At 38.9% G+C, this 12,446-nt stretch overlaps 1 protein-coding gene across 2 annotated transcripts; it reads left to right on the forward strand.

Annotated features, from left to right (window-relative positions):
- The first annotated feature begins 3,006 nt into the window (after positions 1–3,006).
- Positions 3,007–12,356, forward strand: LOC120088420 (uncharacterized). 2 transcript variants are annotated; one of them, XM_039045697.2, is made up of 3 exons: positions 3,007–3,174; positions 3,693–3,903; positions 11,961–12,356. In XM_039045697.2, exons 2-3 carry the CDS (start codon positions 3,718–3,720, stop codon positions 12,150–12,152), a joined length of 378 nt encoding a protein of 125 aa, XP_038901625.1. In that variant the 5' UTR covers positions 3,007–3,174; positions 3,693–3,717; the 3' UTR covers positions 12,153–12,356. The 2 variants fall into 2 exon arrangements, with proteins under 2 accessions (XP_038901625.1, XP_038901626.1); XM_039045698.2 differs by having other exon boundaries at positions 3,699–3,903.
- The last annotated feature ends 90 nt before the right edge of the window (positions 12,357–12,446 follow it).

Here is a 12,446-nt window from a genome sequence, read left to right on the forward strand (position 1 = left end):
TTTCTTTTAATGAAGAAACATTGATCATTTTCATATGTTGGGTTTTAAAAAATGAGCAAAGAAGATCTATGTCTGGTAGACAGTGCAACTACACACAATATTTACAAATAAAAAATAATTTTTCCAAATTGACAATGCTGGAAGTAAAAGTAATACAATATCAGATTTTGCAGACTTGATCGAAGGTTTTGAAAAAGCAAATATTATTTTGCTTAAAGGAACAAAATTTACAATTGACAATGTATTGCTCTCTAGTCAATTAAAGAGAAATCTTCTAAGTTTTAAAGATATACGTTGCAGTGGTTATCATATTGAGATTGATAGTAAGAATAATGTGGAATATCTATATATCATATCCACTGTCTAAAATGAAAAACGTATATTGGAAGAGTTGTCTGTTTTATCTTCTATATTGTATTACACTCATATACAAGTAATTGAAACATATGCAACAATGAACTTGAAGTTCATGAATCCAGACATATTTACAATTTGGCACGACCGATTGGGTCATCCAAGATCTGTGATGATGAGGAGAATTATAGAGAATTCAAATGGACACCCATTGAAAAACCATAAGATTCTTCAATCTAATTAATTATCATGTGATGTTTACTTTTAAGGAAAAATGATAATTAAACCATCATCAGCTAAAGTGGGGACTAGATCACCTGCATTTTTTGAACAAATTCATGGTGATATATGTGGACCCATTAACCCACCAAATGGACCATTTAGATATTTTATGGTATTAATAGATGCATCCAGCATGGTCACACATGTGCTTATTATCAAGTCGAAATCTTGCATTTGCAAGATTACTTACTCAAATAATTAAGTTAAGAGCACAATTTCCTGATTATACAATTAAGATCATTCGTCTTGATAATGCTGGTGAATTTACATCCCAAGCTTTTGATAATTATTGTATGTTGATTGGGATAAGTGTTGAACATCTTGTAGCTCATGTTCATACATGATATTGTTTAGCGTAATCATTTATAAAACGTTTGCAATTAATTGCAATAGAATTACTTATGAGAGCTAAGTTTCCTTCATTTGTATGAGGACATGCTATTTTGCATGCAGCGTCACTTGTACGCATTAGGCCAGCAACTTATTATAAGTACTCGTTTAGCTTCTGGATGAGCCAAATATTTTCCATATGAGAATTTTTAGATGTGCAATATATGTTCTAATTGCTCCACCACAATATACTCAGATGAGTCCTCAAAAGGTTAAGAATATATTTGGATATGATTCCCCATCAATTATTAAATATCTTGAGCCCCTGATGGGTGATGTATTTAATTTGCTAATTGTCATCTCAATGAGACAAATTTCCTACATTAAGGGGAGGAATTAAGAAGTTGGAAAAAGAAATTACATGGAATGCATCGTTATTGTCTCATTTAGATCCTCGTACAGATCAATGTGAACTTGAAGTTCAGAAAATAATTCATTCGCAAAATATCAATTACCAGATGCATTTATAAATGCAAAGAAAATAACTAAGTCACATAAACCAGTTGTAAATGTTCCATAAAAAATTGATATCCCGACGCAACAAGTTGTCACTAATGAGTCTGGAACACGCCATAAGCGTAGTAAACTAATGGGTTCCAAAGATAAAAATTCTCGAAAACGAAAAATAATTAATAGTGGAAAAGACTTGGTTGATGATATAAATACCCATAAAGAAATCTTCGACATGACTAGTGAGGAGGTGAAATACCTTGAGATATAATGAAATTTCAATAAACTATGTCATGACAAGAAAATGATGGAATCAAACTAATGTAATTATTGATAACATGTTTGCTTATAATGTTGCTCTCGATATTATATCTGAAAATGAGGACCCTGAACCAAAGTCTGTCGAGGAATGTCGACATGGAAAATATTGGCTTCAATGGAAAGACGCAATCGAGGCATAATTAAACCCACTCTCAAAATGTCAAGTTTTTTTACCAGTAGTCTGAACACCACGAGGTGTTAAAACCATGGAATACAAATGAGTATTTGTAAGAAAAATAAATGAAAATAATGAGGTCACAATATATAAAGCAAGACTAGTTGTGCAAAGTTTTTCATAAATACCTGGTATTGATTTTTAGGAGACGTATTCTCCGGGAGTAGATGCAATTACATTAAGATATTTAATTGGCTTGACTGTGTATTAAAGTCTAAATATGCATCTTATGGATGTAGTCACAACATATCTATATGAATCTCTTGATAATGATGTTTATATGAGAATCCCATAAGGACTTAAGATACCTGAAACATATACATCAAATTCCCGGTAATGGTATTCAATAAAGTTACAGATATCACTATATGGATTGAAACAATTAGGACAAATGTATTACAATCGTCTGAGTGGATATTTATTGAAAGAAAGATATCAAAATAATCCAATATGCCCATGTATTTTTATAAACAAATCATAATAAGGACTTGCTATTGTAACTGTATATGTTGATGACTCGAATATAATTGAAACTTCTGAAGAGCTTTCAAAATCAACTTATACAAGAAAAATTTTGAAAAGATTTTATACAGACAAAACACATCCATTAAATATTCCAATGGAAGTCTGTTCATTGGATATAATGAAAAATATATTTCGACATTGGGAAGATAATAAAGAACTTCTTGGTCCTTAAATATCATATCTTAGTGCAATTGATGCAAGACTTGCATTTTCAGAATATCTCAAAAGATTATTTGTTTACATGTAGAGAAACTACTATAGCAAATGATGATATATTAAAGGAGATAGAACAAAACATATTTTACCGAGACTTTTCTACACTCACAATCTTAAAGAAAATGACGACATCACTATGTCAATTGAGCTACGCTCTTGTTGGCCTGCTTCTAATTTCATAAAAGTTAAAGATTACTTAAAGTTTAATGTTTAAAATCGATAAAAAGCTTGCCATTTTTTTTTCTTTTTAATTTAAAAAAGGAAAAAAAAACAGGAAAAAAAAATGGAAAACCTAAACTCCTTCTTCCCCTCACTCTCACGTGCCCCGCCTTCTCCTTCTCCTTCTTCACGCCGTCCCCTGTTCCCTTTCAACAGCTCAGTGTCGCCGCCGCCTCTGTCCCGTTCAGTTCTGCCGCCGCCATCTTTCTTCCGCTCGTACCGCCGAAAGCTCATCCTAGCAGGTTTGCAGGGATCTTATACTCTTTCGGCTACTAGTATTCTCCCAGTTTCTATCTATATCTTTCTTCTCACTCGAAAAACTCTAATTAAGACTTTGCAAACTGCCGTGTGCTACCCTCTGTCTTTTGATTTGTCGCATATATCTGTCAATTGAGGCTTTGGTAATCTGTATGTCTCCCTGCTCTCTGCCGAAGATTGTCTTGTTTCTGCGACCATTGAAATTTCCAGCATTTCCCTTCTTTATTAATCTACAATCAGGAAAAGTAATCTATGGTATTATCAAATTATCTTTTAATCCCTAGCCTGTAGGAATTATTTTGATTGACCGAACAACCTCAACCATATTTATAATTGTAGATTATAGTTGGAAAGAAGACAATGAGTGTCCTGTTGTTTCTTATTGTCATTATTTGTTGAGTATATCTGGTTTTTGACTTTATAGTTGTAATGATGTTGTTTTGACTGGATCATCAAACGTTCATGTATGATTGATCAATTACTAATTGTGATGTGTATGTAGTTGTAGATCATAGCAAGGAAAAAAGATGAACAAGGACAAAATATTTAAGCTAGCCAAGGGCTACAGAGGAAGGGCCAAGAATTGCATAAGGATTGCTAGAGAGCGAGTGGAGAAGGGTCTCCAGTATTCCTACAGGGATCGTCGCAATAAGAAGCGGGACATGCGCTCCCTTTGGATACAACGCATCAATGCTGGCACACGCCTTCATGGGGTATGTCTATTTTATTTGAATGTTCCTCATTAGACTACCTCAATTGTTTATGTGATCACGATGTGTTGCTGTACCTTTTTAGAATTACTTCTAGACTATCACAATCTTACTTTGCTTTCATTCTTACTTTCTTTTCTTGTTTTATTTTATTCCTGAAAAAATATACTAAAATGAAAAAATATATATATATAGGATGGGGGCTATGAAGTGGGATTCCAACTTCTTCTTGTCTTTGTTCAGAATTTTGATGATAGTAAGTGTCTTGAGAGAGTGTTGAGGAGCTTCTTGTGGGGAGGGGTCAATGAGGAGAAGGTGGAGGGTTTCATTTGGTTAAGCGGGAGTTGGTGGTGAAGCCATTGGAATTAGGAGGATTAAAGGCTGGGAGCTTGAGATTATGTAACGAGGTGCTATTAGCTAAGTGGTTGTGGTTGTTCTTCATGGAGCACGGTACAAAGTTATTATGAGCAAAAATTCTAAGGGACCTAGTAAAAACCTTTGGCAATCTGTTGCATATGGATTCCCCTTTTTTCTTTCGGTTCATTAGATGCTTTCTTGGGGAAGATTTGAAAGTTTATTTTTGGGAAGATTGTTGAGTTTGTGACAACCTTTTTGTGAGTTGTTTCTTTGTTTATACCACCCATCTCAAAAGAAGCATCATTTGGTGGCTTCAATTTTGCCTTCTCCTTTCCTTGGGCTTTGCTCATCCTCTTTTTGATCGGGAGAGGTCGTTGATGTGGTGGTTCTTCTTTAAATTTTCCCTTCCGCAAGCTCAACATGTGTTCTTAGGGAGAAAGGATTCTAGGTTTTGGTCTTTTGATTCTTTGAAAGGCTTCTCCTGTGAATCACCTTTTCACATTTTGTCTTTCTCTTCACTCCCCTAGGCTGCCTCAGTTTTTGCCACTATTTGGAAGAGTTAAATACCAAAGAAGGCCAAAAAAAATTGTGGCAAGTTTTACATGGTAGGGCGAACACTATAGATTGTGTTCAACCTCATTCTTCCTTTGTGTTGGTTTGCAATGGTGCATCATATGCAGGCAGCAAGAGGACCTTCACCACCTTCTTGGGGGTGGTGATCTAGAATAGGTGGTTGAAGTCGTTTAGTTACATTTGGCGTGGAGGAGAGATTGTTTCTTCACCTATGGATGATACAAAGTTGTTTAAAGCCTTGTGGAAATCAAGCTGTCCTAGAAGAGTAAATATTACAATTTGGATGATGTTATTTGGAGCTCTTAATTGTTCTCAAAGATTGCAATTAAAGTTTCCTGGACATTCACTATTACCATCAACATGCCTCTGTGCTTGGCAAGTGGTGAAGACTGCCAGCATCTTTTCTTGCATTGCTGTTTCTCCAAGAATTTCTGGAGGAAATTTCTTTCTCTCTTTAATGTGCAGTGGGTTTGGTGTAATCCTTTCAAGGAGAATGTTATGCAGATTTTAGTGGGGCCTTGTTTTATAGCTATTCTTCACCTTCTCTGGGTAAATGGAGTCAAAGCAATCCTCTCAGATATTTTGGTTTGAAAGGAACCAAAGAATTTTTCAGAGCAAGGTCCTTCCTTGGTTGGAGCGCTATGAGACTGCATGTGTCAAAGCTTCCTCTTGGTGTTCTTTATCTAGATTATTTACGGACTACTCTATTCAAGACATTAGCTTAATTTGGAATGTGTTTATCTATTCTTAATTGTCGTTGATTGGCACAACGTTGTTATGGTCTAGTTTGGATCTTATTCTCATATTGTTGAGAATATGGTAGTGACTCAATTATATATTTACTGTTTTGGCTCAAAATAGCCTAGGAAGGTCGAGACCCCCCTCTTGAATACAAGCTCAACAAGCTTAAACTCTCAAGAACAATGAAAAGATACCTCCCTGCCTCTACATTCCTATTTTTATAGCAAATTGTCACCTCTCTCCTTACTAACAGAATTCCCCACTACTAACCGAATTTGTTATAGATTTGATGGTCCCCTCTCTAACTAATTTGATTCTTTTCCATAGTTACATTTGTGCCCTTCTCCCTACTCTTCCTTTTGGCCTTTCTTTCATATCTTCTAAATATGGGAGGTTTGTCATTACCCTCCCCCCAAAGCACCACCTTGTCCTCAAGGTGAAAATCAGGGAATTGTTCAGCTAATTGTGCTCCTCCTTCCCAAGTTGCATCTTTTACTGGTAGATCTTCCCACTGTATGGGTACATCAAAATCATTTGATGATGATATCGTTGAACCAATCTTCCTAACCCCCAAGACCGACAATGGTTTTGGTTGTTTTCCAAAAGGTCCCACTGTTCGTCAAGAGAATCGTGGTAGTATGGTTCCTTCGGCCTTTCTCAATTGTGAAACGTGTATTACTGGATGTATGGAGACATTGTGAGGTAGATCAAGCTTATATGCCACAAGTCTGACCTTTTGAATTATCTGAAAGGGTCCAATGTAGCGTGGTGCTAGTTTTGGGTGCCTGTGCACCAATAGTGATCCTTGGCGATAAGGCTTGAGCTTTATGTAAACCCAATTCGATACTTCAAAGTTTATCTCTCTTCTTTTTGAATCTGCTAGGGCCTTCATTCTTTGTTGTGTTGCTTCTAGTGTTTTCTTCAATTGTTTGAGCATCTCGTCCCTGTTTTTAAGTAGGACGTCTACTTCTCCTACTGTGGCATTCCCTCGTGTGTAACAGATGAGTGTAGGTGTTGGTCTACCATACAATACCTCGTAAGGTGAACATTTGATGGCTGTGTGGTAGGATGTGTTGTAATTATATTCAGCCCATGCCAGCCATTTGTGCCATTGTGAAGGAGTCTCCATGGTAAAGCACCTTAGATAAGCTTCTAAGCCTCTGTTGACCACTTCTGTTTGCCCATCTGTTTGTGGGTGATAGGATGAACTCCTCTTGAATTGTGTTCCTATCAATTTAACAAATTCTTCCCAAAATAGGCTAGTAAATACTTTATCTCTGTCAGAAATGATGCTTCTAGGCACTCCATGTAAACACACAATTTCCTTCATGAACAAAGTGGCCACTGTTGTTGCTGTATAGGGGTGGCGAAGAGCAATGAAGTGTGCATATTTGGATAGCTATCAACCACTACCAAGATTGAGTTGTATCCCTCGGATTTCGGCAATCCCTCCACAAAGTCCATGCTGATATCTTGCCAAGTGAGCTCGGGTATTGGCAGAGGTTGGAGTAGTCCAGTAGGGGCTAAGGCCAAATACTTGGCTTGTTGGCAGACAGAGCAATCTCCTACAAAAGCCCTTACCCTTGCCTTCATCCCTGTCCAGAAGAATTCTTTTTTTAACCGTTGGTACATTTTTACTACACCATTGTGCCCCCCAATTGGGCTGTTGCGGAATTCTTGTAGAGTAATGGAATTGTAGGTGACTGAGGTGGAAGTACAATACGCTGCTTATACAATAGAAGCTCTCCTTGCCGTGTATATCCCTGGGGTGTGGTTGCTCTGCTCGTATGTTATCCCTGATTGTTCTTAGTTCCTGATCTTGCTCAACTTGACTCGTGAATACCTCCTGATTGAGGGCGTGCAATACATTGATCATGGTCATTTCCAGCGTGGTAGGCAGCCTAGACAAAGCATCTGCTACCGAGTTTTCCCTCCCTTTCTTATACTCAATCTCGAACTCGTATCCTATTAATTTTGCAACCCATTTCTGATATTCACCTGCTATGATCCACTGTTCTAATAGGAACTTGAGACTTTTCTGATCTATTCTTACAATAAATTTTCTTCCCAAAAGATAGGGATGCCACTTTTGTACAACCATGACTATGGCAATTAGTTCCCTTTCGTAGGCAATCTTGAGTCGATGTGTGGGTGGGAGTGCCTTGCTGAAGTATGCCACCGGCCTTCCTTCTTGCATCAGGACTGCCCCAACTCCTACCCCGGAGGCATCTGTTTCAATTATGAATGTTTGATTGAAATCAGGGAGCTTGAGGGTGGGTAGTTGGGCCATGTGTTGCTTCAAAACCTCGAAGGCCTTTTGAGTGTCCTCGTTCCACCGTAACCTATCCTTCTTGAGCTGCTGTGTTAGAGGGAAAGCCAACAAGCCATATTGAGGTACAGACTTGCGGTAATAGCCCATTAACCCAAGGAATCCCCTGAGTTGCTTGACTGTTGTTGGTGTTGGCCATTGGAGCATAGCTTCCACCTTTGAAGGGTCTGCTGCTACTCCTTCTGATATGATATGCCCCAGACAATCTATTTGCTTTGCCCCAAACGTACACTTCTTAAAATTGGCCACGAACTTGTTGTCCTCCAAAGCTTGTAACACCACAGATAGATGATGCACATGGTCACATAAAGAAGAGCTGTAGATTAAGATATCATCGAAGAACACTAACACAAATTTTCTTAAGTAGGGATGCAAGAGATCATTCATTACCAATTGAAATGTGGATGGAGCGTTTCTCAAACCGAATGACATGACTAAGAACTCGTAGTGGCCTTCATGAGTGCGAAATGCGGTTTTGTGTATGTCTGAAGGAGCCACTCGAATTTGATGGTGTCCTAACTTCAAGTCAATCTTCGCGAATACCCGTGCACTAACCAATTCATCAAGGAGCTCCTCAACCATTGGAATAGGGAAGTTGTTTGGTACTGTGACTTGATTTAATGCCCTATAATCGACACAAAACTGCCAGCTACCATCCTTCTTCTTCACTAATAACACCGGGCTTGAGAAAGGACTTACACTGGGCTGAATGATCCCTGCAGTGAGCATCTCTTCTACCAGCTTCTCAATCTCGTCCTTCTGGAATTGTGGGTATCTATACGGCCTAACTTTCACTGGCCCTGCCTCTGGCTTGAGTTCGATGTGGTGTTCATGATGCCTCATTGGTGGTAACCCTTCTACTGAACTGAAAACGGCTTGGTATCTCTCTAAAATCTCTTGTATTTCCGGTTGTAGCTCTACTATTGACTGTGCTGCTCCATCTTTTTCAGAAGTCATGAGCGAGTTTAGCTCGAGAAGGATACCTTGGCCCCTCCTTTTACCAATTTCATCATTGACTTTAGTGAAATCTGTGCTTTCATCAGGCTACGGTCCCCTTGCAAGTGTACTCTCCAATCACCTACTTGAAATTCCATCTCGGACGTTCCCCAATCGCATTTGACTCGTCCTAAAGTCATCAGCCATTGCACTCCTAACACCACATCAGCACTACCCAGGGGCAAAGGGAAGAAGTCATTGATAATGGTTAAGTTTGGAAGGTTAAGAATTACCCCCTTGTAAATGCCCGTCGTCCTCACTGATGTCCCTGTTCCGAGCATTATCCCATAACTCGTTGTTGGTGTCTGTGGTAGTTTCAGGGCTCATACTAGTTCGTTATCAATGAAGTTGTGTGAGGCACCACTGTCAATGAGAACAATCACGTCTCTATCTCCTATAGCTCCCCTGACTTTAATCGTACGAGGTGAATCGATCCTTGCGAGAGAGTTTAGGGATAGCTCTGCTGCTTCTTGTTCGCTATCTTCCACCACCATAGATTCTAAGGTAGTCGTCATGGGCATCTCGGCCTCCACTGGTTTGTCCTTTGTTTCCAGGATATCATCTCCTTCCTCCTCATCGTGGTAAAGCAAAATACTTAGCTCCTTTTTACATCGATGCCCTAGTGTATACTTCTCCTCACAATGGTAGGAGAGTCCCTTATCCCTTCAGATTTGCATCTCATTGTCGGATAATCGCTTGAAAGCTCCAGCCGTGAACGGTTTTCAATTGACATCTTTTAAAGTAACAGAGTTTGAAGACGTACCTGATGGGCGGGTCGGGTTGAGTGAGATCGTTCGGGCAGATGCATGCATGTTTTGATTTGAATTGGAGCCGGTTTAACCTGTGAGTTGGGTCCCGAGTTTAAAGACACGCTTGTTGATTTTGCCGGATTCGGATTGCCCCATTTCTTTCTTCGGGCCTCCTCCGTATCTTCTATTATTTGGGCCATTCTCATATTCTCTTTCAGCCCAATCAACTTGAACATCCTCATTTCGATTTGAATGTCTTCCTTAAGCTCACTAACGAACTTGCTTTCTAACGTCTCATCGGATAGGTCTTTCAACGGCCCTGAGAGTTGCTCGAATCGCCGTTGGCAAGCTCGCACACTGCCGTCCTGTTTCAAGGTGAGAAACTGTGCCCTCCGGTCTTCTTCTTTGACTGGTAAGAATCGTAGTAGGAGCTGTTCTTTAAATTTGGCCCATGTATCCATCAGCGTCCTTTCTTCCTCCCATTGATGCCATTCCAAAGCCTCTCCTTCCAAACACAAGATTGCAGCCTCGATTTTATCTTTCTCCGATAACCTGTTCACAACAAAATATCTTTCAGCTCTATGAAACCATTCCATCGGATCCTCACCTGGTTCTCATTTGAATATCGGTATTTCCAGCTTTCTCAGTCTCATATCAAACAAGGGCACCTCCTTCTTTCGCCCCTTTCCTCTCTCGCCGGCTGCTTGCCCTTATCAGTCACTGTCCTTTCTGATGATCCTGATTCCATCTCCTTGGTTGTTTCTGATCTCTTCGACCAAACCTCCAATGCCCGGATCATCTTCTGCTCCATCGACTCTCCTAATGCTTCGATTTTTGCTGTCATCATGCTATCCGTGATCTGTTGCATTTCTCCAAATCTTTGATCCATCCTGTTTTTCATTCCAACTTGAAGTAAGGTGAGTTGTTCCTCCACAGCTGATAGTCTTGCCTCCATCTTTTTCACCATACCCCTTTCCCACAAACCGAACAGCTCTGATACCAAATTGGTAGTGTCTCAATTATATATTTACTGTTTTGGCTCAAAATAGCCTAGGAAGGTCGAGACCCCCCTCCTGAATACAAGCTCAACAAGCTTAAACTCTCAAGAACAATGAAAAGATACCTCCCTGCCTCTACATTCCTATTTTTATAGCAAATTGTCACCTCTCTCCCTACTAACAGAATTCCCCACTACTAACCGAATTTGTTATAGATTTGGTAGTCCCCTCTCTAACTAATTTGATTCTTTTTCATAGTTACATTTGTGCCCTTCTCCCTACTCTTCCTTTTGGCCTTTCTTTCATATCTTCTAAATATGGGAGGTCTATCAGAATAATGTCATCTTGTAATGCATTTTTAGTAGATTTCTTTTTTGGGATGTGATGAGGGCGTTGTGGATGTGTCAACCTAGTCGAGATATCCGGGTGCGCTTGCTGATCCCTAGTCTTTTGGATTTTATGTTTCCTTTATAGCTTTACCATATTGTAATTCGACCATTAGTCTCTTTTTATTTCATCGATGAAAAATGTTTGTTTCCATTTACAAAAAGAAAAAAAAAAACATGATTGAGGGTGTGGGCTTGTTTCTGCCTTTTTTGTGAGAAAGGCGAGATGTTGTGACATGTTGTCTGTCTGTCTTCCTCTTTTTCTTTTTTCCTTTTTTTTTTTGGCTCTTTAAGGTATCTGGATTGGGGGTTATGTTTAATTTCTCCTAGTTGACGTGATTTAGTAGGCTCTTTTATAATTTTGACCTTGGTTTGATTTTTTTGTCTTTCATTTTTTTTATGCCCTTGTATTTGTTTTTCTTTTCTTCAACTAAGCTCAGATCCCTTTCCATCCCCACCTCCCCCCCCCCCCCCCCCCCCCCCCCCCCCCCCCCCCCCCCCAAAAAAAAAAAACAATAATTGAGATCGTTTTGAGCATTTCTAATTTTCACCTTTGATATTCCCACATCCTTTAATTTTAGCATTTAAACTTGTCCCTTCCATTCTTCCTACAATATGTTTGTAATTTTAAGCCAACCTGACCTGCCTGGATAAGTTGCATAAATTTCACGTGATTCATGAATTTTAGCACTTGTTTGAATGGTTTGGTTTTGCAAAGGAGGAATCAAAGCTGCTTTAGGTCAAATAATTACTGTATGCTTGTGTTTTAGGTTTAGGATTCTCACTTTCTACATCGATGTGAATTGCGTCTTATTTCCAATAAATATTGAATTCTTTGCCAAGTTACTCAAATATTTATCTTCTATATATTTGGACAATTTTCCATGTAGAGATACTAACAATTCTTTTGTCTCTTTCCCTACCATATAAGGTGAACTATGGCAATTTTATGCATGGGCTGATGAAGGAGAACGTTCAACTAAATAGAAAAGTATTATCAGAGCTCTCAATGCACGAGCCTTACAGTTTCAAGGCCCTGGTAGACATCTCTCGCAATGCATTTCCTGGAAACAAGAATGTAGTATTTCCCCCCAAGAAGGATGCTGCTTCCATGATTGTTTAATGGATTGTTTACGAGTTCTCTAGATCTTCAGTTATATAGAAACAGACTTGGGATGTTTATCTGGCTTATGATGAGAGTTAATGCTTGTTGTTGAGCGTAATTCTTTTCATTTCTATTGTTGTATTAATTCTCCTAATGTTGTCGGACACTGAAAGGCTTGTCCATTTGAAATGATAAAAGTTTCTTGGATGCTTTAGTTTTAAATCCACAATCAAGGATGTTATTTTGTTGCGACAAGTTTCTGCAGGACGTTCAGTCAAATTTTGTCACAAGACAGGTGGAATTGACTTATCA

This window comes from Benincasa hispida, chromosome 10, assembly GCF_027475165.1.
Source record: "Benincasa hispida cultivar pf3 chromosome 10, pf3_genome.v1.1, whole genome shotgun sequence".
Taxonomy (NCBI): domain Eukaryota; kingdom Viridiplantae; phylum Streptophyta; class Magnoliopsida; order Cucurbitales; family Cucurbitaceae; genus Benincasa; species Benincasa hispida.